The 12317-nt window shown below is 45.1% G+C and overlaps 1 protein-coding gene and 1 long non-coding RNA gene across 2 annotated transcripts in view; one reads left to right on the forward strand and one right to left on the reverse strand.

Annotated features, from left to right (window-relative positions):
• The window catches only part of RHOA (ras homolog family member A), a 35807-nt gene extending 29265 nt beyond the window's left edge, over nucleotides 1-6542 (forward strand). The window contains exons 4-5 of the mRNA XM_077326051.1: nucleotides 493-623; nucleotides 5302-6542. Of these exons, the coding sequence (XP_077182166.1) occupies nucleotides 493-623; nucleotides 5302-5475 (305 nt within the window). The 3' untranslated portion in view covers nucleotides 5476-6542. The remainder of the gene's footprint in view (nucleotides 1-492; nucleotides 624-5301) is intronic.
• LOC143832144 (uncharacterized) lies at nucleotides 621-4507 on the reverse strand. The gene is made up of 4 exons (XR_013229111.1): nucleotides 3780-4507; nucleotides 2851-2928; nucleotides 2086-2210; nucleotides 621-1641 (listed from the first exon to the last, which is right to left on the reverse strand). It is a non-coding gene; the product is annotated as an uncharacterized LOC143832144 (long non-coding RNA).
• Nucleotides 6543-12317: the final 5775 nt, after the last annotated feature.

Here is a 12317-nt window from a genome sequence, read left to right on the forward strand (position 1 = left end):
TTTTTAAAGTGTGCAGCCTCTAGCAAGCAGTATCCACCCTACTGAAAATATCCACATATTTGTTCTAAACCCTCTGTCATGGAGCCAGCCTGTTCCTGAAGGTGACAGAGATAATAAAGTCTGCACTATGAGAAATAATTCTGCATTTTTAGACCTCGAACTAAGAATAATTGTGTGGTTGTAAGCACATAGAATGGGGACTGGCAAACCACCCCGTATTGAGTCTGCCATGAAAATGCTAGAGGGCATCACCCCAAGGGTCAGACATGACCCAGTGCTTGCACAGGGGATACCTTTACCTTTACCTTAAGCACATAGAATGTGAAATAATACTTCATCCTGCTCTTTAAGGTGTCATTTCTTAATATTAACTATGTTGGAATGTTAAGTTTCCAGATGCAAATTTCTTGATTCTGTTACTAGAATGTAATTACGTGTGTTTGAAAAGCTTTGGTTGAATGTTGGTCATGATCTAATTTTATTGTACTTCAGAGAACATTCCAGAAAAGTGGACTCCAGAGGTAAAACATTTTTGCCCCAACGTACCCATCATCCTGGTAGGCAATAAGAAGGATTTGAGAAATGATGAACACACAAGACGGGAACTGGCCAAAATGAAGCAGGCAAGTCTTACACATTTTACTTTGTGTCTGTTGCATAATCTTCTTTTTCCTTATAAGAAAATACCTATGAAAGGTAAAATCTCTCAGCACCTTATTAAGTATGTGGATTTTTGTTAGCCATACTCACTATGGCCAGATCATGAATAGATATTTCTTAATTTATTCATCTCAGACAGATGTTTATTTCTGGAGCATTTCTTGCTGATCTTTATTAGAAATGAGATTTATTGTCACATAAGGATTTAGCAGCTTTTAAGAGGGAGTCTTCTGATGGAACTTGGTGTGCTGCCCTATCTGGCCGCACCCAGTGGCAGCTGGGCGGGAGGTGGCTGGGCTGCAGAGCCAAGCCTGAGTCCATGCCAGAGCAAGGTCAATGTCCAGTCCGGGTCATTACGTACCAAAGCAAACAGAGTCGGGGGCAAGGCGAAGATTAGTCGAGGGACAGCCCAGGTCAGGATCCAGATAAGCAGATATTCGTCAAAGCCAGTCCAATTGCCGGGAACGTAGTCAAGAACCGTATGCCAGAAGTCAGGAAAGCCGATAGGAGTCACAGGAGTTTGCAGATCCAAGGGAATCCAAGCCCAGCAGAAGGGTTTCTGCAGAGATTGCACCTACACCGACACACTGCTGCAGCCCTGCCTAAAAGCAGCCCTGCTAATGAGCTGAGTGATTCCAACTGGACCATCAATCACTCACCTCTGAAGCTGCATTTGCTGTGTCTGGTCTACACTGGCATTGAGCCAGCAACCTTGCGCTCCTTCACCGTTCCGTGGCCACTGCTCATCCCTTCTGTCTCAAGCACCCTACCAACTCCTCAGGGCTGTTGTCTGACTCTGGCTGTGCTGGGGCTGACTCTGGGCACACGACCAGCTCCTTCCTTTCACTCCCTGTTTGCTCTGCAGTGTGTGTGAAGGAATCTTCAGCCGACACTGGCTGCCCAGATGATGGATGTGGAACAGCTGACTCTGGTGTGGCAACGCCTCAGAGGGCCCAGGAGGCATCAGTGAGGGCATGATACCTGGTCACCAAAAAAATTAACATAGATCTTATTCATTCCATAGAACACTGATCCACTTAATGTATACATATTTGTATCTAAAAAAGCCTTCAGATATTAATTGAAGAAGAAGAGTTGGTTCTTATATGCCGCTTTTCTCTACCCGAAGGAGGCTCAAAGCGGCTTACAGTCGCCTTCCCTTTCCTCTCCCCATAACAGACACCCTGTGAGGTGGGTGAGGTTGAGAGAGCCCTGACATAACTGCCCGGTCAGAACAGCTTTATCAGTGCCATGGCGAGCCCAAGGTCACCCAGCTGGCTGCATGTGAGGGAGTGCGGAATCAAACCTGGCTTGCCAGATTAGAAATCCACACTCCTAACCACTACACCAAACTGGCTCTCAATTGCTTGAAAAATGAACATGTCTTGATGCTTTACAGTCTTTACAGTAGTAAAAAATTCTTACAAGTTTGTTCTGTATGTAGAAATGTTTTCAGTCTTTTCGGTTAATAGCTGGCATTCTACCAGTGGTCCAATATCTGCACTGGTTCTTCTTTCCATGCTGACTATTGTTTTTTAGGTCCAGCATTCCTGAGAAGTTTCAAAACCTCTTTTGAGTGCTCTTTGTCTATACTGTACTTGTAGCATAATGACATACAATGACTATGTGTACAGAGACTTGCTTAGAACTGCACTGTTTTATGATTCTTCAGAATCTCAAATCAGCAGAAGAATGTCTTTGGAATTCAAAGCTAAAATTCTGTTGGTTTGGGATAGGATCATTTACGGTAGAATTTTAAAGCTTGATAGCTGTGTCTTAATTCTTCGCTTTATGGGCAGAATAAAGCATAAAGAGATTTCTAACTCAGTTGTTTTACCTTGAGTCAGAAAGACTGGTAATGTTTCCCAGGATACAGTGCTTGTGATTCATGGTGAAAAGTGGGTTATAAACAAAAGTTTCTTCTTACAAATATAATGTTTTATATGATATACCCTTCTCTGGTTGTTCTTGTGAGCTTTTAAAGTTAAAATTAACAGTATTTTCCCCATAACTACATGTTGAAGCACTTCCCAAGCTATCCTTCAGTGCTGTGTTTTCAAATATATTATCTAGTCTAACCTAAGTAAAGAACTGTGGCTCTTAAAAGATCAGGGTAGTAGAAACCTGTGCCGTGAAACTCTTGTAACCTGTGTTGAAACATCTAGTTGAATCTTCTCTATAATACCAGACCTTGAAGAGAGAATCTCTCTGCAGCTGCATCTTATCAGGAAATGGGTAGAGAATGCAAGAGAACTTTGACCTGACGTCCTAAATAGAAACCAGAAATAGATTTCACAGCTTTAAGTTATGTTTTTGACAACTGAATTAGAATGACACTGACAAGACAGCTTTAAGGGCTGGCTGTTTATTCCTACTCTGTTTCTCATGCCCTTCCTTCCTCTTCTTTCCTTGCCACCACACCCCATCTGTCATAGTATATTTCCTCATCCTGGAAAATATGATGCTATTTGGCTCCTGCTTGCCACACCTTAGAACCCTTGGGAAATTTTCTGCCTTTGGTGGGAGAAGGCTGATTTCTTCCCCTACCCCCCAGTAATGGAAGACAGGAAAAGCAGTGTACTATGGTATAACAACTGCCACTCTCGCTTCTGGTTTAAAAGTAACATCACATGTTAACTACAGTGGTAGAATTGCTGCCAAAGAAGAGGCTACCCTTGTGGATTGGTATTATCAGGTAGACCTTGCATAATCAGCCCACATCATTCTGCAGCTTGCTGTAGAAAGGAGCAGTTGATGCTTTATTATGTTTACTAGTAATATAGCCCACTGCACTTGAAATACAGCGGGCGCTAGCGGGCGTCAGGCCGTTCCCGGTGCGGCTTGAATCCCTACCGCAGCAACTTGCAGGCAGAAGTTCAACAGGGTGGCTTCCCATGCCACACCGCCTGCCTAGAGAAGGGACCTTGGGCGGCTTCTCCTCTGGCCAGACCACCTGCCCGTGATAGCCTGAAAGGGGGGGGGTTCCCCAAGAACTTGGCAAGCTTTGCTCCTCTTTGGGCGGGTAATGGTGCTCAGCCATGGGATCCTGGGGGAAGGGAGGGGGGCCTGGCACAGAAAAGACAGAGGGAGGCAGGTCACAGTTGTAGGGATCACAGTACCATGGGTAGGCGGTGGTCCGTTGTCGGTGGAGCGGCTGGCCGGCGGCTGGCGCCGCGTCTTGCTGCGGCGCATCTTCCCGCGGCGTGTTCCCCGCATGGTTGGTGCTTACAGTTGCCGCGGCCGCCTCTCAGCGCCGCGGGCCGCTGCTCGTCTTCGCGGCGAGGGAAAAAATGGCGGCGGGCAGTGGGGCCGCAGCGCATGTTGGCTGCGTCCCCAGCGGTGGAGGCAGCGTCGGCATCGAGTGGGCGCCAGCGGCCCCGGCGGTGAGAATTATGGGCGGCAGCCGCCACCCGGGATTGCCGGTTGTCATGGACGCGTTTTCGCGCTGGTGCATCCTGTCGCCTGGGGGGCCGCCGCTCGTCTCAGCGGTGAGTGAAGCGGCAAGTCCAGTGAAGCGGCAAGTCCAGGTGCGCGCGGCTTGCGGGGGCTCCCTGGCTGGCGGCCTGACGCGGCGGAGGCGCTTCGTGCCTCTCGCCGCGTCAGGCCGCCGGCAAGGGAGCAACAGTTGCTCCCTTGTCGGCAGGGCGGGAATCGGCCGGGCCAAAAGCACCTGCCGATTGGCCTGGCCGATGGTCTGTCCGGAGGAAGGGGCCAATCGGCACCCTTCCTCATCCTGGACAGAGCCCGCCCTAACTCCTCCTCCTAAGCCCTTACAGCTTTATTCAGTCCGCGGCGCCGCGGGCTGTGTTAAGATAGCATAATATAGCATAATTATGCTGATAGCATAATAAAATGTTGATGTTTTGAAATTGAAATAGTCACAGGGAATAATAAATTAGTTTCATTTGGCCTCCATTCTGGGTTCCCTGTACATTCTCATATTGTTGTTGAAAAGGCAGGTTTGAGATTTCCTAAATGGAAATAGGATTTCCTAGCCACTCTCATTGCCTCTGAAGTTAACTATATATGTACTTGGAAAAAAACTGATCATAGCTTTTCAGTCTTCCAAGTGGATCTCACAGACTGGGCAGACACCACTGACTGTATATGGAAACTTGTAGGCTTGCCTATCATGAGGAACCTTGGTAGGCAACATTATAATATGGAAAAATTAGACTTTCCCACTACTTGTGATGAGGTTTGATGTCCATCTTTGTACTTACAGAATCCATTAAAATAGTTCATGTAAATCACCAACATAATACTTCTGTTAACAACTGCACAGCGGCATCAGCAGTAAACTCCATAAACGTGGCAGTAAATAGTTGTTCCTGTGTTTTCCATTATTTTCCCACAAAAAAGGATGTTAGTATTTTCTCTTTAACGTGACAAAGGGAAAGAGAATGTTGGTTTAACAGTTGGTGACGGTTGTTGCCCACACACTCAATCCTACTAGCTACTACTGTTAAGTGTACATCCTTCAGTTATAGGGACTCCCTTGCTAAAAACTTGTTCCATTCAAATTTGTAGCAGAATAAGTAGTTTGTATCTGAACAGAGTAGATGGGGAAAAAAGAAAAGAAATTACCCTGTTTGATTTCCTGTTCAGCTGTGTTAATGAGCTATTCTTGTGTTTGTACAGGAACCAGTCAAACCTGAAGAGGGCAGGGATATGGCAAACCGCATTGGTGCTTTTGGATACATGGAGTGCAGTGCAAAGACCAAAGACGGTGTGAGGGAAGTTTTTGAAATGGCCACTAGAGCTGCTTTACAAGCCCGGCGTGGCAAGAAAAAATCTGGTTGCCTTCTCTTGTAAAGCACAGCCAGGGGAAGACGGCTGAAGCAGCGCCCTACACTCAATACATTTTTGAAGTGCTGTTTATTAATCTTAGTGTATGATTACCAGCCTTTTTTCATTTATCTATAATTTACTTAAGAGATTTAAAATCGAGTCTTGCTACCAGTATTTAGAAACCAACCATGATTTCTTTTTTATAATGGTCTACATTAAGTTCATCTGTGCACACAAGAGTTAACTTCAACATTCCTTTAACAAATCTCTCTCTGCACTTGCAGGACATGCCAGGCGCTAATTCAAGACAATTCTCTAACTTCTTGCTTTTTTAGAAATGGGAAAAAAGCTGGTAACACTGAGAATTGGGCTGTAACTACTTCATAACTAACATGTTCTAGCCTATTCAGGTACAACAGACATGGCTGCAGATGAGGCCCTGAGGAACTTCAGTGTTTTCACATAACAGAAAGTTTGATTTTCCTTCTGCTTCAAGGCTCTGAAGTATAAAATGATAGTTGAAAAATGTGATGACTCTGAAATGACCAAAGTCCCATCCAGCTATGGAAAGTGACAGTTCTGTGGTTTCATGTTAGTTACCTTATAGTTACTGTGTAATTAGTGCCACTTAAATGTATGTTACCAAAAATAAATCTATATACCCCAGCCTAGATGTAGTATTTTTTGTATAATTGGATTTCCTAATACTGTTGCTTGTAACTTCTGCGTAAGGTGTTCTGGGTTTTTTAAGAGTGTATTTACAAATAAAATCAAATGGAGAGTGATGTCCCCTCTCCTCCCATTTGTACTTGTCCAGCTCATTTGTATTACCTAACCATGCCCAGAAGCCTCATGTTATACCTCTTCCAGGAGCAAGGGGAAAGCAGCTGTTACCTTGACTGTAAGGGGATGTTTCAGAAGCTTTAAATTAATCCTTGCTGGACCCAGCTCCAGTCTGATAATGCAAGCTCTTGCTTACCACCTGCTGGCCAAATTCCCATCCTGTGAACTTATTGCTGTTCTGCAGCAAACTAAACTCTCTTCTGTATTTCCTGTTTCCAACAACTAATAGAATAAAGGCAGTTTTCTAAGTTCCCTGTATTCTGGTGTTTGTTCCTCACTGTGCAGGGTTCTGAGACTATAAACCTGCTCTGAGGGTTGAGAACAGTCCAGTTCATTTCAGTATATCTGATCACAGCAAAGTTCCAGCAGTGACAATTGCAGAGTGAAAAAGTTCAGCTAATAAATGTAGAAAGGTAAATTGCTCACAATGTCTAGTGGCTGACCTTTTGTCTAAAAGAAAAAGAATAATGCTCACAGCATAACAGTTGCCCTCCTTAGCAAGATGCCTAACAAACAAAGGTAAAAGATCCAAGCTTTGCCTTTACTAGAAAAGAATAACCACAGCAGAGTTTCAGAAAAATAGTAATGTACCAAACAAAGTCAGGGTTACAGTACAGGTCAGTTTGAGAATCAAGCTCACTCATGCATATGAACCACTTGCATTAATTAAACCTATAGCTAGAGCCTCTTGTGGCACAGAGTGGTAAGGCAGCAGACATGCAGTCTGAAAGCTCTGCCCATTAGGCTGGGAGTTCAATCGCAGCAGCTGGCTCAAGGTTGACTCAGCCTTCCATCCTTCCGAGGTCAGTAAAATGAGTACCCAGCTTGCTGGGGGGTAAACGGTCATGACTGGGGAAGGCACTGACAAACCACCCCGAATTGAGTCTGCCAAGAAAACGCTAGAGGGCGTCACCCCAAGGGTCAGACATGACTCGGTGCTTGTACAGGGGATACCTTTACCTTTATAGCTAGAAATGTGGATTTTAAAAAGTGAATGTTATGGTTGTATTGATATTGGCAAGGTGTCTGCTGGAATAACTCAAAGCCATTTGCAGGTGCTCAATACAAGGTGTACTGTTCCCGTCTTATTGGGCATTCCACTTTAAAAGAACAAGGTTGCTAATGACTAGCCTATACTTAAGATTTTGAACACATGGGAGTAAAGTGCAGCTTCTTCTATTCTGATGTATAATGACTCCGTCTCTCCATAAGGATACATTTCACCTTGCTTACCCATTTTATGTTCTATGTAGCTCTAAGCTGTCAGTTACACAATCGCTTATTTGTACATGAAGAAATGTAATTGATAAAACAGTCCACAAGGCAAGTAGGTAATCATGGCACTGTTCTTTTATGCCTGCAACATCCCTAGTGTTGCCTCCACAAACAAAGTGGGGAAAGGGCTGGTCCAACTGGTTGAGCAACTTTGTGACCCGTTTATAATACTACATGCGCCTATGTGGTGCTTCTTATGGCATCTTTCTACATGAATAAGAGTTCTGTTGTTTGTGGTATACGTACTTGACAGGGATGGATTTCCAGTTGAAGCAGTTCTGATTGTTTTAGAATGAAGCTTAACAAACAATAAGGGGAGGGAGATACTGCACACTTAGACCCCTTGGAAATCAATACCATTGCGCCCCAGGCCAGGAATCTGGGGGTGACCATCGATACCTCCCTGACTATGGAGGCTCAGGTCAAGAGAGTAGCGGGTCAGGTGTTTTTCTATCTTCGCCAGGCCCGACTACTAACGCCCTACCTGTCCCCTGACCACTTGGCTACAGTGATCCATGCGACAGTCACCTCCAGAATAGATTTCTGAACTCGCTCTACGCCGGCCTACCCTTGTCTCTGATCCGGAAACTCCAGCTAGTGCAAAACGCAGCTGCTCAGGTCCTCACTGGTACACCTTGGAGGGCCCATATTCAGCCTGTGCTGAGGCAGCTGCATTAGTTGCCATTTGCTGCCCGGATCAGGTTCAAGGTTCTGGTTTTGACCTTTACGGCTATACGCCAGTCAGTCAGTAACCTTTTATTGGCATGAAATATGTATAAGACATATAAAAATAGGGTTTAAAATGTCAACAAAATAATAAAATAGGCCATGGGGTTATATAACCAAACAGATCTTAACATGATTAAATAAACTATAAAAGATAAAATACAAGGTAGGCAGCATATTATAAAAGCATCTTAGTTAAAACTCTGGCAACTAAAATGGTTATCTCTGGGTCTTTGTCAGAGAGCAGAAATTGCAAGGACATAGATTTACTTACAGAAGGCTTGTTTCCCAGCAAAGCAACAAAGCTGTCATCCCGACACTGCTCATATAAGGGGCAATCTAACACAATGTGTGAGACAGAGTCAGGGCAGCCAAAACCACACGGACAGAGTCTCGCATGGTATGGGATACGGTGGAATCTTCCCTCTAAGACCTTTGAGGGGAAAGCATTCACTCGTGCCAGGAGAAAAGCTCTTCTCAGGGGTGGGACATCAAGAAGATGCAAATATGTAGGCATAATATTTCTCTGCATAGTGATGCCAAAGAATGCTGGTGAGCAGACTCGAGGCTGGGTAGCTATGAGTTCCTGCTGCTCATGGTCTAGTATTCTCTGTTTAATAATCCGGAAGATAATTTTTTCTTCCAGAGGTAGTAGGGAGTTCAGATCAATGCTAAGGGAGACAAATTTTTGTTCAATAGCTTGGAACCATCGAAATTTAAGAGGGTAACTTTTTAGACAAGTTAAAAGGCTGCCAGTTTATATTCTAAAAAATAGTCTGACCCAAAATTTAAAAGTAGCTATCCAGGCCCTTGTCTCTACCCTAATTTGGCCAAATTCTGCGCAAATGGCATGGTAGGAGACACAATTGGGAACCCCTGCAATTTGCCTATAGAAAGCAGATTGAACACCCTCAATAGATTTGTTAAAGGCAGGAACCCATAAGGGGCATCCAAACAGGAGCTGGGACATTACTTTGGCATTAAGAATTTTAATTGCTGCAGGAATAAATTGGTTACCTTTCGCAGAGAAAAAGAACTGTTTTATCAAGGAAGATGAGGATTTGGCCAGATTGATAGCTCGTTGGCAGTGGGAGCACCATTTCTGGTTATATTGGAAGGTAACACCTAGATACTTAAATGTTTCGACTTGTTCTATTGAAGTGCCTCCAATAGACCAAGTCATTGCATGCCAGCTCTTTTAGACCAGTGGTCCCCAACCTACGGGCCGCGGCCCGCCGCCGGGCCGCAAAGGCCATGGCGCCGGGCCGCAGCTCTCTCTCCCCGCCCCCCCTCCGCAGTAAAAAACTTCCCAGGCCGCAAGCTTGCGCGGGTGCGGCCCGATCCGCGGGTGCGGCCGGGCGCGGCTCGATGCGCGGGCACGGCCCGAAGCGTGGGCGTGGCCCGTGCGGGCGCAGTCCCCGCAGGCGCGGCCCGATGCCCTGCCGGTCCCCAGCCTAATAAAGGTTGGGGACCACTGCTTTAGACCTTTAAGGCTATACACGGGTTGGGACCCACATACCTGAGGGACCGCCTACCACCCTATATCCCCCGCAGGGCTTTACGCTCAGCGGGGGAGAACCTCCTGATGATTCCTGGCCCTAGAGAAGCGCGCCTGGCCTCAACCAGGGCCAGGGCCTTTTCGGTCCTGGCCCCTACCTGGTGGAATGAGCTCCCGGGTGAGCTGCGGGCCCTGCGGGATTTACCAGCTTTCCTCAGGGCCTGCAAGACGGAGCTCTTCCACCAGGTTTTTGGTTGAGGCTGGGGTCAGCGAATGAGTGCCAGCATTCCCCCACTCCCCGGACCTAGTAAGTTAGATCTCCTCCCCACCCTCCCTGCCGCTCTGATAGCAGGGGATAGGAATAATGAGAGCGTCCGCCATGTTGGGATTGTTTTAAAGTCTTTTAATGGGTATTTTAATGGGGATAAGACTATTGTGACCCGCCACGAGCCTACGGGGAGTGGCGGGAGATAAAACTAATTAATAATAATAATAATTAATAATAATTTGTAATGGCAAGTTCTGGAACTGAGAATGTTGCAGTAGATTGCCTTTCCCATTTGCTAATTAAATAATTACTGCTTACTAAAGCATTGTCACTCTAGCTGGTGTCTAAATGTTAGATATGATTTGGAATATTTAGTACATATGCGTGACTGCATACTAAAGCATCTTTAGATAATATAGTACTTGTTAACAAGTAGAATGCTAGCCAAGTGTCTTGAATGGTAGATGATTCTGATCATGGTAGATACCAACTACGGATTGAAGTGCAAAAAAGAAAGGGAGGAATACACTGAAACTAAAAGGACACTGATCAAGCTATTTAAAAGTACTGCTCTTGAAGTATTTTGCTATATACGTTAGAAGTAGTGTATGTTAACTGTTGCATAATATTTCTGCTCTTGTAATTTAAGTTTTTGCAAGGTGGCACTAGTTTGCAACCAATGTATCTTATTGGTTGCATCACTATAGCCATGTACTTTGGAATGTGATTAAGTTCTGTCTTGTTCCTTCCTGTCCTATGCTATATTGAGGTTTCCAGTGCGCTAAACAAATGACGCAGCATCATATCTGCACCACCTAATGCAGCTTGTCACTCCTGTGGCAGAAAGATGTAATCACCCAACAAACTTGATGTGAAGGCTACGTACTTGCTACTTTTTTGTCTCCTGCAGGCTTCATTCAGGCCAGCTTGTCTGCTAAAGTCAGAATCCAATGATGTTCTAAATTAATTAGGTGTGGCCAAAGGCAGTATCTCTGCCCCATGCTGCATGCCTCGCAGCCACCAAGGCAGCTATATCTTAAAAACCATTAATGAAAATGGAATGAAATCAAACACAAACACATTATTCAAATTAAGCCAAGTTAAAATATACATTCTGGACAATAAAATAATATATGTATCAAAACAATTAAAAAAGAGGTCAGAAAGGAAGGAGCACTGAGGGGATGCCACACAAAACAACTCTCCACCTCCTGGTAGAAGACCACAACAGAAGGGAACGTGAATCTCTAGGCTGTTTCAGTGCTGTGACTGAGACAGCCCTCTCCCAGGTTGCAACCTGCCTCATCTCAGAAAGTGGGGTGGCCAAACCAAGGCTTTGGAAGATGATGATGGAAGCCAGGTAGGTTCATATCTTCCCCTACCACATAGGGAATTGTGAGATGGTTTTGATACATGTTGCTCTCTGCTTTCAATATCTCATGACCTCTGGGCCCGACAGTTTTTTCCCCCCACATCTGCATAAAATGCCTGTCTAATTAGGGCCCACTCATTGCACCTGAAGAACTGGGCCCCAGTCCATGAAAACTTAAGCTGGAATAAGTATTGTTAGTCTTGAAGGAACTATTAGACTCATCTGTTTTCCTGCCAGTAAAAAAATTAAATTGTTCCATAGAAAAGAAACATTAACTTTGGGGTGGTAAAGAATTGATGTAAATAGTTCCTCTGAGATTTTTAGGATTTCTCATCATATACTTCAGAACTGCTGTCATACTACTACAATATTGAGATTAACCTAATATAATTTACCATTATGGAGCCATCACTGTAAACCCTTTCCTAACTGTTTTTCCCTTCCCTGGCAATTCCCCTAGCAGCCTAGCCTATTTCTGTTCCTGCCCTCTTTCCTCCTTTTCAACCACCAGCCAACATACCTTTATGTGCTCCTGTGTGTTCAACTTTCCCTTCTTCCTTACCCCTGGCGGCTGCTCTGTGGGTAAATTGGCAATTTATAGCGACGGGGGAATTTCCTGGTGGGTAATTGCCCTACTTTGTGCTGGTCCAGCATAGTGTAGAAAACCTGGGTGCAGCATGGGGGAGTGATGCCTGGGCCAGACAAGCCATGCACAAGCAAGATGTCACATAACCCAAGGAAATTGATGCTTGGCCCAACTGAGATGTGCACAAATGCACCTGTTAGAGTTGGCATGCAGATTGATGTGCCCAGGCCTGGCAAAAAATTCACAAGTGCAGAGCTGGCTGACTCTCCCACCTTCTCTCCCTCTGTGAGGGTAGGCA

The sequence above is a fragment of the Paroedura picta genome, chromosome 3, assembly GCF_049243985.1.
Source record: "Paroedura picta isolate Pp20150507F chromosome 3, Ppicta_v3.0, whole genome shotgun sequence".
In the NCBI taxonomy this organism is placed as follows: domain Eukaryota; kingdom Metazoa; phylum Chordata; class Lepidosauria; order Squamata; family Gekkonidae; genus Paroedura; species Paroedura picta.